This window comes from Salvelinus sp. IW2-2015, linkage group LG32 (genome assembly GCF_002910315.2).
Source record: "Salvelinus sp. IW2-2015 linkage group LG32, ASM291031v2, whole genome shotgun sequence".
In the NCBI taxonomy this organism is placed as follows: domain Eukaryota; kingdom Metazoa; phylum Chordata; class Actinopteri; order Salmoniformes; family Salmonidae; genus Salvelinus; species Salvelinus sp. IW2-2015.
This window is the reverse complement of record NC_036871.1, coordinates 31,551,719-31,568,921: the sequence shown is the minus strand read 5'-3', so window position 1 is coordinate 31,568,921 and position 17,203 is coordinate 31,551,719. Positions and strand designations below refer to the sequence as shown.

General features: G+C 42.1%; 1 protein-coding gene across 1 annotated transcript; it reads left to right on the top strand.

Annotated features, from left to right (window-relative positions):
* Positions 1-4,410: 4,410 nt before the first annotated feature.
* Positions 4,411-11,565, top strand: LOC111956630 (nicastrin). Its single transcript, XM_023977145.2, has 17 exons — positions 4,411-4,639; positions 5,881-5,982; positions 6,107-6,230; positions 6,391-6,506; positions 6,609-6,754; positions 6,926-7,070; positions 7,164-7,276; positions 7,530-7,682; positions 7,823-7,927; positions 8,047-8,124; positions 8,255-8,424; positions 9,021-9,123; positions 9,247-9,345; positions 9,967-10,054; positions 10,222-10,388; positions 10,497-10,709; positions 10,939-11,565. The coding sequence occupies exons 1-17, from the start codon at positions 4,585-4,587 to the stop codon at positions 11,059-11,061; spliced, it is 2,100 nt and encodes a 699-aa protein (XP_023832913.1). The 5' UTR covers positions 4,411-4,584; the 3' UTR covers positions 11,062-11,565.
* The last annotated feature ends 5,638 nt before the right edge of the window (positions 11,566-17,203 follow it).

The following is a 17,203-nucleotide window of genomic DNA, read 5'->3' as shown; positions in this document are numbered from 1 at the left end:
CCCAAAAAACACATCTCTACCTTAATTAAACAGACAGATTTTGATGGGATTGTTTTATGTTAGAATTAAGGAAAAAGGCTAAATGAAGTGTGGTATATGGCCAATATACCACAGCTAAGGGCTGTTCTTATGCGCAACGTCGAGTGCCTGGACACAGTCCTTAGCCATGGTATATTGGACATATCACAAACCCCCGAGGCGCCTTATCGCTATTATAACCTTGTTACCAACGTAATTAGAGCAGTACATTTTTTTTGTCATACCCGGCTGTCAGCCAGTCAGCATTCAGGGCTCGAACCACACAGTTTATAATTCCTATTAACCCATGATTTTTTATGGTAAAATCATGGGCACGTTAGTCGTAATGCGAAAACAACAGTCTACAGACGAAAGTCGAGGGAGCTGCATCTGCGACAGCTGAAAGTCAGACACTGAATTTCAGAAAGAAAACAGCATGTAGAAATATGTTTGACCATTTATTAAGCAATGAATAATGGAAGTCGACAGGGCTCTGCTCCCTCAACTCACTTCCCAAGCAAAGGTAAAAATAAAATGGAATACAGGCACTGAGCGCAATCCCCTCACAGGAACACAGAACCTAAACACGTGGAGGCTGGTGCAAATGTATTAAAAATAAACAGAAATTACATTTACATAAGTATTCAGACCCTTTACTCAGTACTTTGTTGAAGCACCTTTGGCAGCGATTACGGCCGCAAGTCTTCTTGGGTAGGAAGCTACAAGCTTGGCACACCTGTATTTGGAGATACTCCCATTCTTCTCTGCAGATCCTCTCAAGCTCTGTCAGGTTGGATGGGGAACTTCGCTTCACAGCCATTTTCAGGTCTCTCCAGGGATGTTTGATCGTGTTCAAGTCCGGGCCACTCAAGGACATTCAGAAACTTGCCCTGAAGCCACTCCTGCATGGTCTTGGCTGTGTGCTTAGGGTCATTGTCTTGTTGGATGGTAAACCTTCGCCCCAGTCTGAGATCCTGAGCGTTCTAGAGCAGGTTTTCATCAAGGATCTCTCGTTACTTTGTGCTGTTCAATTTTCCCTCGATCCTGACTAGTCTCCCAGTGCCTGTAAACTAGTAAAAAAATTACAAATAGTTTATACAAAACGTATTGCAATTGGTGGTCATACCCCAAATGCGACCATTTAAAGCCTTGATAGTTGCATCCTTCCTCAGGGAACGGTCGATAGTTGACAACATGGTGGCAGGTATTTTGATCTGCTGCTCTAGAGTTCCAGCAGACTCACCTGGGAAAAGAGAGATGGACACATTAGTTTTTTATAAAAGTCTAGGAGACTTTTAGTGGGGGAGAGCACATGAGTTTGAGTGAGTACAGTAAATCCAATCCAACCAGTGGCCCTGGATAATATGCTATATGTCATCACACAGACAGACAGCCATAGTGAAGGAGGTTTACATAGTGCATAAAGGATATTACCACCAGCAGAGGTTACATGTCTGTGCTCTGGAGAGATCGCAGGTAGTTGGTCTGAAGGCTCTGGAGTTCCTTGGAATATTATGTCTATAGAGCGATAGATAGAGGTACTGAATGCTATTGAAAGAGAGATCAAAGAGATTCTTCAAAGTAGCCACCGTTTTCCTTGATGACAGCTTTGCACACTCTTGGCATTCTCTCAACCAGCTTCATGAGGTAGTCACCTGGAATGCATTTTAATTAACAGGTGTGCCAAATTAAAAGTACATTTGTAGAATTTTTTTCTGATAAAATAATGTATATGTTGAAAGATAATGATAAAATAATTCCACTCTGAAACCTTATAACTATGAAATTGATTATAATCATAAAATTATAATCTGATGATGTGTGTAGTTTTAGTCAGAATTAGGTTAAACAATGTATCTGTATAGTGGAATAACACAGACTGTCTGAGCAAGGCGTAGTTTAGGATTTGAACTTGGATGTGGGTGCCTAGGAAAATACCGAAGAACAATTAAAACTGTGTTTGGACCGGCCTGTTTAGGCCTCTAAGGAACTTATGATAGCATAGGGAGTACTTCTCAAGGTTTCTCTAATCTCGGGGGAATGGAACTGCCAGCTGTCACGCCCTGACCGTAGAGAACCGTTTTATTTCTCTATTTAGTTAGGTCAGGGTGTGATGTGGGGTGGGCATTCTATGTTTTGTATTTCTTTGTTTTTGTCCGAGTGTGGTCTCCAATCAGAGGCAGCTGTCTATCGTTGTCTCTGATTGGGAATCATACTTAGGTAGCCTTTTTTCCCACCTATGTTGTGGGATCTTGTTCTTGTATTGTTGCTGTTGAGCCCTACAAGGCTGTATGTTTCGTTGGTTTTCTCTTTCTTGTTTTTGCTGGTTATTCATTAAAGAATATGATTAACCTACCCTACGCTGCATCTTGGTCCACTTCTTCAGATGAGCGTTACACCGGCTTGGTAGTGATGAACAGTGGATACAACTCACCTACTGTTCGTGTGTATGTATGTGCGTAGGATATCTACTGTTTGTGTGGAAGTATGTGCGCAGCTATAAAATGGATGTCTTTGTATAATGGACTTTAGAACGTTCTCTTAATAAACTGTACTAGCCTTTTGCATTAGCTGAATCTTTGACTAATTATTATTAAACCCATGGTCTTACAAACCCAGTGGATTGGTCAAAGCTATTGATTGATTGATAGTTATTATCATTGGGATTGAAAATTCTCGTGACACTTTCCTTAATGCGTTTGAGCCAATCGGTTGTTATGTGACAAAGTGGGGGTGGTATACAGAAGATGGCCTTATTTGGTAAAATACCAAGTCCATATTATGGCAAGAACAGCTCAAATAAGCAAAGAGAAACGACAGTCCATCAATGCTTTAAGGCATGAAGGTCGGTCAGTCAGGGCGGCAGGTACAGTAGCCTGGTTAGAGCGTTGGGCCAATAACCAAAAGGTTGCTAGATCAAATCTCCGAGCTGACAAGGTAAAAATCTGTCATTCTGCCCCTGAACGAGGCAGTTAAACCACTGTTCCTAGGCTATCATTGTAAATAAGAATTTGTTCTTAACTGACTTGCCTAGAAAAACAAAAGAAAAAAATCTTGAAAATGTCAAGAACTTTGATAGTTTCTTCAAGTGCAGTCGCAAAAACCATCAAGCGCTTTGATGAAACTGGCTCTCATAAGGACCACCACAGGTAAGGAAGACCAAGAGTTACCTCTGCTGCAGAGAAAAAGTTAGTTACCAGCCTCAGAAATTGCAGCCAAAATAAATGGTTCACAGAGTTCAACTACCAGACACATCTCAAAAACAACTGTTCAGAGGAGACTGCATGAATCAGGCCTTCATGGTTGAATTGCTGCAAAGAAACCACTACTAAAGTACACCGACAAGAAGCAGAGACTTGCTTGGTCCAAGAAACACGAGCAATGGACATTAGAKCAGTGGAAATCTGTTCTTTGGTCTGATGAGTCCATATTTGAGATTTTTGGTTCCAACCGCCTTGTCTTTGTGAGATGTAGAGAAGGTAAATGGATGATCTCCGCATGTGTGGTTCCCACCGTGAAGCATGGAGGTGTGATGGTGCTATGCTGGTGACACTGGCTGTGATTTATTTAGAATTCAAGGCACACTTAACCAGCAAATCAAATCAAAGTTTATTTGTCACGTGCACCGAATACAACAGGTGTAGACCTTACAGTGAAATGCTTACTTCAAATGCTTGTCATCAAGGCAAAGGGTGGCTACTTTGAAGAATGTCAAATATAAAATATATTTTGATGTGTTTAACACTTTTTTGGTTACTACATGATTCCATGTGTTATTTAATAATTTTGATGTCTTCACTATTATTCTACAATGTAGAAAATAGTAAAAATAAAGAAAAACCCTTGAATGAGTAGGTGTTCTAAAACTTTTGACCGGTAGTGTATATATACTTTTTAAACAATATTTTTTTTCCACAAAAGTAGTGCACTGGGCCAATATCGCCTTATGAAGCATGGGCAAAAACTCTACTTCCCCAGCTATGCCTGTCTGGCTCCTGGCCTATTTAGAGTGTGTATATGCTGTTTAATATGACATGTAGCCTATTTGAAATGATGAGCTCTTCTTACATTCACCTTTTCATGTTTATTAAAATAATTTTCATTCAAATCATATAAAGTTAAATAAAGGCAACACATTTTTTTTTATATGGTTTTGTTTCAATACTTCAAAACCAAATGGTAGGTCCAGGTAGTCACAAAAATAGATTGGTGTTGGTTAAATTGTGATTTTAATGAATGGAGCTTATTTGGAGTGGCAGTTTTTATCCCTGTTAGGCAGAGAGGTTTTTAGCTGGAGTGGTTGGATAGAACCTGAAGTGTTCTGCTCCATTAGCGGTTCAACTCCGCCACATACTTTGACTGGGTGGGATTTCTATAGGTTTGAAGACTCAATCGCGCTGCCCATGCTGTCAATTACGCTATTATGGCTATAAAGATGAGTCCTCTATCTATCTCTATGTTCTGTTTTCACTGCCATTTTGATGAGGTTTTGCAATATCGGAACCCAGAACAAGTTTTACTGCAACGCTTCCTGTGTTTTTAACTGTTCTTTATGAAACCAGGAAGATGGTTTTGGAATCATCGAAATGGGTTATGTTCATAGTTTGTTGGCTTTTCAAAAGTAAGAATACCTTTCGTTTGTAACGTTAATACTAGCTACTTGCTTTCACTTACCTATATCTTATTACCGTTTTAGTTTGGCTCAGTAAACTACAGCTAACTAATAGCCCAATTATTTAGCCAACGACGTTGCTGACAGTGAGGTCCTATGAATTATAATGCTTTATAATTTTACACTAGACAACCCGAATTATGTAGCAAGTTATTTGAAATCCCGAATGTGATGCACTTAGCTAGATAGATAGCCATGTTAACCAGCTGGCTAGCTAGCAAACTTGTGAAAGTAATACTGTTGCTGCTAGGCACCACAACTTGAGTCAGCCACAGCGTGACCACTCGTGAGCTCAAGGCAAGCAGTGGGTGGGCGGCTGTACAGGCATTATATACAAAACAAAAATAAATGCAACATGCAATCATTTCAACGATTTTACTGAGTTACAGTTCATATATGGAAATCAGTCAATTGAAATAAAATAATTTGGCACTAATCTATGAATTTCACATGACTGGGCAAGGGACAAGCATAGGTTTTCCCCACAAAAGGGTTTTATTACATACAGAAATACTCCTCAGTTTCATCAGCTGTCCGGGTGACTGGTCTCAGACGATCCCGCAGGTGAAGAAGCTGGATGTGGAAATCCTGGGCTGGCGTGGTTACACGTGGTCTGCGATTGTGAGGCCAATTGGACATACTGCCAAATTCTCTAAAATTACATTGGAGGCCGCATATGGTCGAGAAATGAACATTAAATTCTCTGGCAACAGCTCTGGGGGACATTCCTGCAGTCAGCACTCCAATTGCATGGTCCCTCAACTTGAGACTTCTGTGGCGTTGTGTGACAAAACTGCACATTTTAGGGTGGCATTTTATTGTCCACAGCACAAGGTACACCTGTGTAATGATAATGATGTTTAATCAGCTTTTTGATATGCCACACCTGTCAGGTGGATGGATTATCTTGGCAAAGGAGAAATGCTCATTAACAGGAATGTAAGCAAATTTGTTGACATTCTATTTATATATCTACTACTGTACAAAATTAATATATTATTTTGTGCTTATTGGCATTTACTGCATTATTTGATAGGAACTATGAACATAAGCATTTTGCTGCACCCACCATAACACCTGCTAAACTGTGTACCGACCAATACAATTTGATTTGGTTTGGTGTCTTGGGAATACATCATTACAGAAACTGGTCACTTCAATTCAATTGTTTCTCTTCTTTTGTCTTTCAGATGTGAGTTGTAACTCTGTTGCGCAGAAGATTTATGTTGAACTGAATAACACTGTACCATGCGTCCGACTGCTCAATGCTACACATCAGATTGGCTGCCAGTGTGAGTGACATGACACACACACACTCTGCTTGGTACAATACTGTGCTCTGTATCCTTGCTATATTTATGTAATGCTGGATATTTGCATACTAAGACAAGCATTTTTTTCTATCCTGTGTCTCAGCCTCGATATCAGGTGATACAGGGGTGATCCATGTCTTGGAGTCTGAGGCAGATCTGGAATGGCCTTTGAGCAAAGGACCCAATCCTCCTTATATGGTCTTGTTGGAGTCATCCCTCTTCACCAAGTAGGTTACACACACAGCCAAAAACAGTCAACTCCATCTCCATTGACCTCCAGAACAAAGTTGGAACACACTCACTGTGACTTGTTCAGCASAGCCACACAATGATATGATCTATATCCTAGTAGCCCCCTCATACTCAAACATTGTCATCATTTTACAGGTCCATCATGATGAAGATGAAGAATGCCTCCAGCAGGGTGGCAGGGGTTGTGGTGGTCCCAAAGACTAGCCTACCAGAGTTCTCGCCACATACGACATGTCCCAATGAGAACACGGGTAGGAGGATCAGGCGTTAGGACGCCAGTCTGTCAAAATGACCAAATGATCTTTGCTAACCAGCATGCTTTTTGAATGTCATTTGTTTACTTTTATCCTTAGGTGTTTACACGGAAACCTATGATCATAATTTAGCGCACTGTAACACGACTGTATGGAATCCTCGGGGGAACGGTCTATCCTATGAGGAATTTGACTTCCCTGTCTTCTCCCTGAAAGAAGACAATGAAACAGAGATCATCAAACAGGTGAGGAGTCACTTCAAGCAGTCACAACCCAGTCTGGTAAAATCATGTCACTTAATGACCATGAAATGTCTTTATCCAAAAAACAGAGGAGATGTCTTATTCTACAGTATTTCTGTGTATTAAAACAATGTGCTCCTCATTCTGATAAATGTATCCACTCTCTACCTGCAGTGCTACTTTGATCATAATCGTGTGGTGAACGGCAGTGGCCTGCAGTATCCTCTGTGTGCCATGCAACTCTTCTCTCATATGTATGCTGTCACTGACACTGCAACCTGCATGAGACGCAGCAGCATCGACTTCAGCAGCTTGCCAGGTATACAAAGATGCATTATTGTATATGCGTGAGTAGTCAATACACACACTGTCATGTATATCTTACAGACATCTCTCTTGCTCTCTCTCACAGTGAAGGTGTGTGAACCTCTTGGTGGTTATAATGTGTTGGCTTTCATCCGGCCTTATAACAGCACCGCCTTTGGTCACAAGGAGAACGAGAGTGTTGTTATAGCAGCAGCCAGGGTGGGTGATGCATTGAGGCCTTGCCTCCCACTGACACATCTTGTCACATGTTCACAGATGTCTAAGCCTTTTGGAATCTACAAAATAGTATATACAATATGAGCCACATTCCAGTGTGTGTTATACACATCCTGAAAAGTACTTTGGTATTTGCTCTGTACCATTTCCTTCTATACAATCCTTACATGGTTTTTCCTTGTTTGGCGTTTATGGAAAATTGACTGGACACTGGATTCTTTCTCCATTTTTGTAGCTGGACAGCAGGGCATTTTTCTTGCAGGATTCTGCAGGAGCGGAGGGGAGTGTCTCAGGGTTTGTCACTCTGCTGGCTGCTGCCCAGGCACTACGTGAAGCCACTCAGGAAGCCCCTCCCACACGGAATATCCTCTTTGCCTTCTTCAATGGGGTGAGTTCCTTCGGTCTCCCTTAGCAAGTCAATCTGTGGTATGTCAATTATGGAGTCCCATGTGGTCACTTTATCATATAGCAGTAGTGTTCAGTGTTGTACTGTAAGAGGATGTTTTATAGCTTATACCTCTCTTTCAGGAAGTATTTGACTACATTGGCAGCTCTCGAATGGTTTATGACATGAAGAATAACAAGTTTGTGATAGACCTGGACAATGTTCACTCAATACTGGAGATTGGACAGGTTAAGACATGTATATGTTCTCATTGAATACTCAAGTACACAACAGGCATCAATGTGTAAAATACATGGATATACAATCAACCAACAAATAACAATTAATCTGTTATGTCATTTGTTAGGTAGCAGTGCGCAGTGGCACCAACCTATTTCTTCACTCAGACCCTGTGTCCAGGAGGAACAACACTGTCCATGACGAGGTAAGGGGGAGTGAAATGCTTCTATTTGTGGCGCGCTTACCTGGTCCATCCTCATCCACCCCTTTTTCTATATTCTCTTCATTATGCTCTCTCTCAACCCACTTTTCCCAACCGCTTACCTCTGTTTCAGGTTACGAATCTTGTAAAAAACTTACAGTCCTCCACGGCTGGTCTCAACTTCTCATTTGTTGAGACAGGTTTTTCTCAGCCACTCCCGCCCTCCTCCTTTCAGCGTTTCCTCCGAGCTCGGGCAATTCCAGGGATTGTTCTTGCAGACCATCAAACAGCTTTCAACAATAGGTGAGTGTTTGACTATGGTCTGTCGTTGCTGATCATTTTTATTACTGCAATCTTTATCTTGCCTGATATGGATTTCTTTATTAGTGTAGTGTTTTACCCAGTTTTTTAAAAGTTTTTATTTCACCTTTATTTAACCAGGTAGGACAGTTGAGAACAAGTTCTCATTTACAACTGCGACCTGGCCAAAATAAAGCAAAGCAGTGCGACACAAACAACAACACAGAGTTACACATGGAATAAACAAACGTACAGTCAATAACACAATAGAGAATAAAAGTCTATATACAGTGTATGCAAATGGAGTAAGGAGTTAAGGCAATAAATAGGCCATAGCGGTGAAGTAATTACAATTTAGCAATTAACACTGGAGTGACAGATGTGCAGATGATGATGTGCAAGTAGAAATACTGGTGTGCAAAAAAGTAAATAAAAACAATATGGGGATGAGGTAGGTAGATTGGATGGGCTAATTACAGATGGGTTGTGTACAGCTGCAGCGATCGGTTAGCTGCTCAGATAGCTGATGTTTAAAGTTAGTGAGGGAGATATAAGTCTCCAACTTCAGCGATTTTTGCAATTCGTTTACCCATGCGCAGGTACTATGAGAGTTTTTATGACAACGCTGCCCACCTGAACCTGACTTATCCATCTAACTTGAGTCCAGAGGAACAGCTAGAGTTTGTGACTGATACTGCAAAGGTATTGTTATCATAGTAAACCCACTGATGGATTGATTTGTAATAGTCACAGTTTCCATTACATTGTCCATTGTCTGTTAGAATAATATCTCTCTCTCTTCCCTCCCTCACTGTACTCTTTCAGTCTCTTACCGAGGTGGCTACTGCAGTTGCCCGCGCTCTCTTCAAGCAGGCTGGGGGAAACAACTCCCAAGTCAACAACATCAATGCAGACCCCAAAACAGTAAGACTCGATGATTGATGAGATGTTGTACAAGTCAAACTGATCAGTCATGGCCTCCCGAGTGGTGCAGTGGTCTAAGGCAGTGCTAGCTGTGCCACTAGAGATTCTGGGTTCGAGTCCAGGCTCTGTCGCAGACGACCGCGACCGGGAGACCAATGGGGCGGCGCAGAGTTAGTCCAGCGTCATCCGGGTTAGGGGAGGGTTTGGCCGGCAGGGATGTCCTTGTCCCATCGTGCACTAGTGACTCCTGTGGCGGACCAGGTGCACGGTGTTTCGGCTGACACATTGGTGCGACTGGCTTCTGGGTTAAGTGGGTATTGTGTCAAGAAGCAGTGCGGCTTGGTTGGGTTGTGTTTCAGAGGGTGCACGGCTCTCGACCTTTGCCTCTCCCGAGTCCGTACGGGAGTTGCAACGATGAGACAAGACTGTAACTACCAATTGGATACCACAAAATTATATTGGGGAGAAAAAGGGCTGATCAGTCATACTGTCTGTTATTTTCCATGACACTGTCAATATCTGTTAACATATGTCATTCTCAACATCTACAATCTTTTAAAATGCACTTTTTTTGGACAGTGAGCAGAATTGTTTGACCAACACTGTGCATCTCTCTCTCAGGTGACCCAGATGCTGTATGGGTTTCTGGTTAGATCCAACAACAGCTGGTTTCAGGCAGTGATGGCCCCAGAACTGAAGGACGTTCTCCGTGAGTTTTAGTCTGATACTTTTTCACAAGGACACCCTTTGACACCATAGAGGTATTCTGCTACTACTGACATTGTAAAACCCATGCAGATATGGACTAGTCACAGACACTCACGTCCATAAAGAAGGTACTTGGGTCTTCATTGCGTTGTGTTTTATGTCTCTCAGAGCCCAACCCACCCTGGTACTACGTTGGTGTTGCCAAGTTGTCCCATCAGGCTAACGCACTGACCTATCTGGTCCAATATCTCCTGGCCAATTTAACGGGAACAGCCACCAACCTCACCCAGAGCCAGTGCAAGAAGCCAGATGAGCTGCCGAACGAGAGCACATATGTAAATGTGCCTCTGGATCTGTCTGTGCTGATGTTTAAAAATTTAAAATGTGTTTCTTTGTATTGCTGGAACCACACCGCACTCTGAATCGCTCATTCTCTCCCTCAGATGTACTCTTATTTCTGGGTTCAGGGCGTGGTCCCACCCAACAGCACCCAGAGGGAGTCTTTCTGCGTACGCACAGCAGTACGCCTGGCCAAGGCAGTGTCCCCCGCCTTCGTGCTGGGGGATTACGTTTCCAAAGAATATTCCACATGGACAGAATCGCAGTGGAAGTTCATCAAAGCTCGAATTTTCCTAGTAGCCAGCCGGGACCTGGAGGTAAAACTGCACACAATTTTCCCACCGTGATCCATCTGTTTATTTAATTACAGTTTTGTATACGTTCATGTAGTTCTGTTTGAATCTAGTAAGCCTGTGTAAGTGGTAAAATATTATATTTTTACTGTATTTTTTTTTTACACATTTGACTATCCATTGTCTGATAAAGATGATGGTAGAAGAGAATCACATTATTTACCTTTTTCTTTCCTCTTAATTTCTCTCATAGATGCTGACCTTAGGCGTGGGAGTGGCTGTGTTGTTCACATCGCTACTGGTGACATACTTTGTCAGTACCAAGGCAGATGTCCTCTTCAGCGTCGTCAGGGAACCCAACAACGCCACATACTAACCTGTGACCAGTGACCACTACTCTCACAACCAAACAGGACAGACAGATGTTTTTTTTGTTGTTTTTTTTTCACACGATAGGTACGCAGACAAGTAGACAGACAGGTTAGGGTGACCAACAGACAGGTTAGGCAGAACTGGTTGTTTTAACTCATGTACAATAGCTTTCCTGTCATTTCTCAGGAGAATGAAACCTTATGTCYGGCAAATGGACTTTGGATGTGTGATCAGCTGAATGACCACTACTATGCTTAAACATTCGGATATCGAAATAGTATTTTTTTTATTTGGGTTGCAGTCTTTAAAAATCAACTTTATTTTAAATCTAGACATAAATTGCAGGATTTAATAACATCATGCCCACATGTTTTTAATCATGTATTGATGGAATTGTTAATTGACCTGGGGTTTTTTTTGTATGTGAAGGTGATCTCTGATTTTGACCAACTGGGGAATAAATGTTATTATTGCCTTGATAACTAAATAAACATGGCCTTTTTTCCTATCTAGTGTTGCTTCTCTACTATTTCCCGGCATTGTTTTGGTACAGGACATGGTCTAGGACAGAAGGTACTGCAGTAGGCAATTACATACAGTGCATTCAGAAACTATTCACACCCCTTTTTCCACATTTTGTTACAGCCTGAATTTAAAATGGATTAAATAGAGATTTTTTTTGTCACTGGCCTACACACAATACTCTTCATTCAAAGACCCAATCATGGACACTCTTACTGACAATTGTGGCTGCTTCGTGMAACGTATTGTTACATTTACATTTTTTACATTTTAGTCATTTAGCAGACGCTCTTATCCAGAGCGACTTACAGTAGAGTGCATACATTTTATTACATTTTTTTTACATACTGAGACAAGGATATCCCTACCGGCCAAACCCTCCCTACCGGCCTAACCCGGACGACGCTATGCCAATTGTGCGTCGCCCCACYGATCTCCCGGTTGCGGCCGGCTGCGACAGAGCCTGGGCGCGAACCCAGCCCAGCCTGGGCGCGAACCCAGAGACTCTGGTGGCGCAGCTAGCACTGCGATGCAGTGCCCTAGACCACTGCGCCACCCGGGAGATTGTTGTCTCTACCTTCTTACCCTTTGTGCTGTTGTCTGTGCCCAATAATGTTTGTACCATGTTTTGTGTTGCTACCATGCTATGTTGTTGTCTTGGGTCTTTCTTCATGTGGTGTCTCTCTTGTTGTGATGTGTGTTTTGTCCTATATTTTTATTTTTAATCCCAGCCCTCGTCCCCGCAGGATGCCTTTTGGTAGGCTGTCATTGTAAATAAGAATTTGTTCTTAACTGACTTGCCTAGTTAAATAAAGGTACATTTAAAATAAATACCCCATAATGTCAAAGTGGAATTGTTTATTGAAATTTGTACTAATTAAAAATGAAAATCTGAAATGTCTTGAGTTAATTAGTACTCAACCCATTTGTTAAGGCAAACCTAAATAAGGTCAGGTAATGTGCTTAACAAGTCACATAAATTGCATGGACTACCTAATCTCTGTACCCCACACACAATTATCTGTATGGCCACTCAGTTGAGCAGTGAATTTCAAATACAGATTCAACCACAAAGCCCAGGGAGGTTTTCCAATGCCTCGCAAAGGGCACCTATTGGTAAATGTGTAAAAAAAGAAGAAAAGAACAGGCATTGAATATCCCTCTGAGCATGGTGAGGTAAGGGAGAGAATAGCTCGTTAATGGGGTGTGTGGGGTCCTTGATGAGGCCAACGGGGACTTTAAAACAGTTAAGAGTTTAATGGCTGTGATAGGAGAAAACTGAGGATGGATCAACAACATTGTAGTTACTCCACAATGCTAATCTAATTGGGAATGAAAAGAAGGAAGCCTGTACAGAATAAAAATATTCCAAAATATGCATCCAGTTTGCAACAATTCATTTTTTGTCCTGAAAGCAAAGTGTTTGGGGCAAATCCAATAAAACACAGAGTACCACTCTTCATATTTTCAGCATAGTGGTGGCTGCATCATGTTATACGTATGCTTGTAATCGTTAAGGACTGGGGAGTTTTTTAGGATAAAAAAGAAACAGAATGGAACTAAGCACAGACAAAATCCTAGAGGAAACCCTGGTTCAGTTTGCTTTCCACCAGACACTGGGAGATAAATTCACCTTCCAGCAGGACAATAACCTAAAACACAAGGCCAAATCTACACTGGTGTTGCTTACCAAGACATTGAATGTTCCTGAGTGGCCGAGTTACAGTTTTGACTTAAATCTACTTGAAATTCTATAGCAATACCTGAAAATGGTTGTCTAGTAATGATCAACAACCAATTTGACAGAGCTTGAAGAATTTTGAAAAGAATAATGGGCAAATGTTGCACAATCCAGGTGTGGAAAGCTCTTAGAGAGTTACCTAGAAAGCCTCAGCTGTAATCGCTTCCAAAGGTAATTCTAACATGTATTGACCCAGGGGGTTGAATACTTATCTAATCAAGGTATATTCGTTTTTTTACAAATGTTCAAATTTTCCCTCCACTTTGACATTACAGAGTATTCGGTGTTGGTCGTTGACAAAAAAATTATAATTACATCCATTTAATCTTTATTTTTTTATTTTTTTATTTCACCTTTATTTAACCAGGTAGGCAAATTGAGAACACGTTCTCATTTACAATTGCGACCTGGCCAAGATAAAGCAAAGCAGTTCGACACATACAACAACACATAGTTACACATGGAGTAAAACAAACATACAGTCAATAATACAGTGAAAAATAAGTCTATATACAATATGAGCAAGTGAGGTGAGATAAGGGAGGTGAAGGCAAACAAAATATATATATAAATAAATAAATATAAAAAGCCATGGTGGCGAAGTAAATACAATATAGCAAGTAAAAAAAAAAAAGTAGAAGTAGAGATAGTAGAGATAGAAAAAGTAGAGATGAAATAATGGTGAAGGAGCAAAATAAATAAATAAATACATAGGGAAAGAGGTAGTTGTTTGGCTAAATTATAGATGGGTATGTACAGGTGCAGTAATCTATGAGCTGCTCTGACAGCTGGTGCTTAAAGCTAGTGAGGGAGATAAGTGTTTCCAGTTTCAGAGATTTTTGTAGTTCGTTCCAGTCATGGCAGCAGAGAACTGGAAGGAGAGGCGGCCAAAGGAAGAATTGGTTTTGGGGTGACCAGAGAGATATACCTGCTGGAGCGCGTGTTACAGGTAGGTGCTGCTATTGGTGACCAGCGAGCTGAGATAAGGGGGACTTTACCTAGAGGGTTGTAGATGACCTGGAGCCAGTGGGTTTGCGACGAGTATGAAGCGGGCCAGCCAACGAGAGTGTACAGGTCGCAGTGGTGGGTAGTATATATAGGGCTTTGGTGACAAACGGATGGCACTGTGATAGACTGCATCCAATTTATTGAGTAGGGTTTTGGAGGCTATTTTGTAAATGACATCCACGAAGTCGAGGATTGGTAGGATGGTCAGTTTTACAAGGGTATGTTTGCAGCATGAGTGAAGGATGCTTTGTTGCGGAATAGGAAGCCAATTCTAGATTTAACTTTGGATTGGAGATGTTTGATGTGAGTCTGGAAGGAGAGTTTACAGTCTAACCAGACACCTAGGTATTTGTAGTTGTCCACATATTTCTAAGTCAGAGCCGTCCAGAGTAGTGTGATGTTGGACAGGCGGGCAGGTGCAGGCAGCGATCTGTTTGAAGAGCATGCATTTAGTTTTACTTGTATTTAAGAGCAAATGGAGGCCACGGAAGGAGAGTTGTATGGCATTGAAGCTCGCCTGGAGGGTTGTTACACAGTGTCAAAAGAAGGGCCAGAAGTATACAGAATAGTGTCGTCTGCGTAGAGATGGATCAGAGAATCACCAGCAGCAAGAGCGACATCATTGATGTATACAGAGAAGAGAGTCGGTCCAAGAATTGAACCCTGTGGCACCCCCATAGAGACTGCCAGAGGCCCGGACAACAGACCCTCCGATTTGACACACTGAACTCGATCAGAGAAGTAGTTGGTGAACCAGGCGAGGCAATCATTAGAGACCAAGCTGTCGAGCTGCGATGAGGATGTGGTGATTGACAGAGGTAAAAGCCTTGGCCAGGTCAATGAATACGGCTGCACAGTATTGTTTCCTATCGATGGCGGTTAAGATATCGTTTATGACCTTGAGCGTGGCTGAGGTGCACCCATGACCAGCTCTGAAACCAGATTGCATAGCGGAGAAGGTATTGGTGGATTCGAAATGGTCGGTAATCTGTTTGTTGACTTTGCTTTCGAAGACCTTAGAAAGGCAGGAGATAGATATAGGTCTTGTAGCTGTTAGGGTCAAGAGTGTCCCCCCCTTTGAAGAGGGGATAACCGCAGCTGCCTTTCCAATCTTTGGGAATCTCAGAGACATGAAAAGAGGTTGAAAAGGCTAGTAATTAGGTGGCAACAATTTCAGCAATAGTTTTAGAAAGAAAAGCGTCCAGATTATCTAGCCCGGCTGATTTGTAAGGGTCCAGATTTTGCAGCTCTTTCAGAACATCAGCTGACTGTATTTGGAGAAAGAGAAAAAATGGGGAAGGCTTGGCGAGTAGCAGGGGAGGGCAGTGCTGTTGACCGGTGGGTAGGGTAGCCAGGTGGTAAGCATGGCCAGCCGTTAGAAAAAATGCTTATTGAAATTCTCAATTATAGTGGATTTGTCGGTGGTGACAGTGTTTTCCTATCTTCAGATGCAGTTGGAAGCTGGGAGGAGTGTTCTTATTCTCCATGACTTTTACAGTGTCCCAGAACTTTTTTTTGAATTTGTGTTGCAGGATGCAATTTCTGCTTGAAAAAGCTAGCCTTGGCTTTCTAACTGCCTGTTATATTGGGTTTCTAGCTTCCCTGACAAGTTGCATATCACGGGGGCTGTTCATGCTAATGCAGAACGCCATAGGATATTTTTCTGTTGGTAAGGGCAGTCAGGTCAGGAGAGAACCAAGGGCTATATCTGTTTCCTGTCTAATTTCTTGAATGGGGCCATGCTTATTCAAGATGGTGAGGAGGCATTAAAAAAAATATCCAGACATCCCTGTACTGACGGATGAGATCAATATCCTTCCAGGATACCTCGGCCAGGTCGATTAGAAAGGCCTGCTCGCTGAAGTGTTTCAGGGAGCGTTGACAGTGATGAGTGGAGGTCGTTTGACCGCTGACCCATTACGGATGCAGGCAATGAGCAGTGATCGCTGAGATTCTTGGTTGAAAACAGCAGAGGTGTATTTGGAGGGCAAGTTGGTTAGGATGATATCTATGAGGGTACCCGTGTTACGGAAATTGCGGGTGGTACCTGGTAGGTTCATTGATAATTTGTGTGAGATTGAGGGCATCAAGCTTAGATTGTAGGATGGCTGGGGTGTTAAGCATGTTCCAATTTAGGTCGCCTAGCAGCACGAGCTCTGAAGATAGATGGGGGGCAATCAGTTCACATATGGTGTCCAGAGCACAGCTGGGGGCAGATGGTGGTCTATAGCAGGCGGCAACGGTGAGAGACTTGTTTTTAGAGAGGTGGATTTTTAAAAGTAGAAGTTCAAATTGTTTGGGAACAGACCTGGATAGTAAAACAGAACTCTGCAGGCAATCTTTGCAGTAGATTGCAACACCGCCCCCTTTGGCCGTTCTATCTTGTCTGAAAATCTTGTAGTTGGGGATGAAAATGTCAGAATTTTTGGTGGTTTCTAAGCCAGGATTCAGACACGGCTAAAACATCCGGGTTGGCAGAGTGTGCTAACGCAGTGAACAAAACAAACTTAGGGAGGAGGCTTCTAATGTTAACATGCATGAAACCAAGGCTATTACGGTTACAGAAGTCATCAAAAGAGAGCGCCTGGGGAATAGGAGTGGAGCTAGGTACTGCAGGGCCTGGATTCACCTCTACATCACCAGAGGAACAGAGGAGGAGTAGGATAAGGGTACGGCTAAAAGCTATGAGAATTGGTCGTCTAGAACGTCTAGAACAGAGAGTAAAAGGACGTTTCTGGGGGCGATAAAATAGCTTCAAGGAATAATGTACAGACAAAGGTATGGTAGGATGTGAATACAGTGGAGGTAAACCTAGGTATTGAGTGATGATGAGAGAGATATTGTCTCTAGAAACATCATTGAAACCAGGTGATGT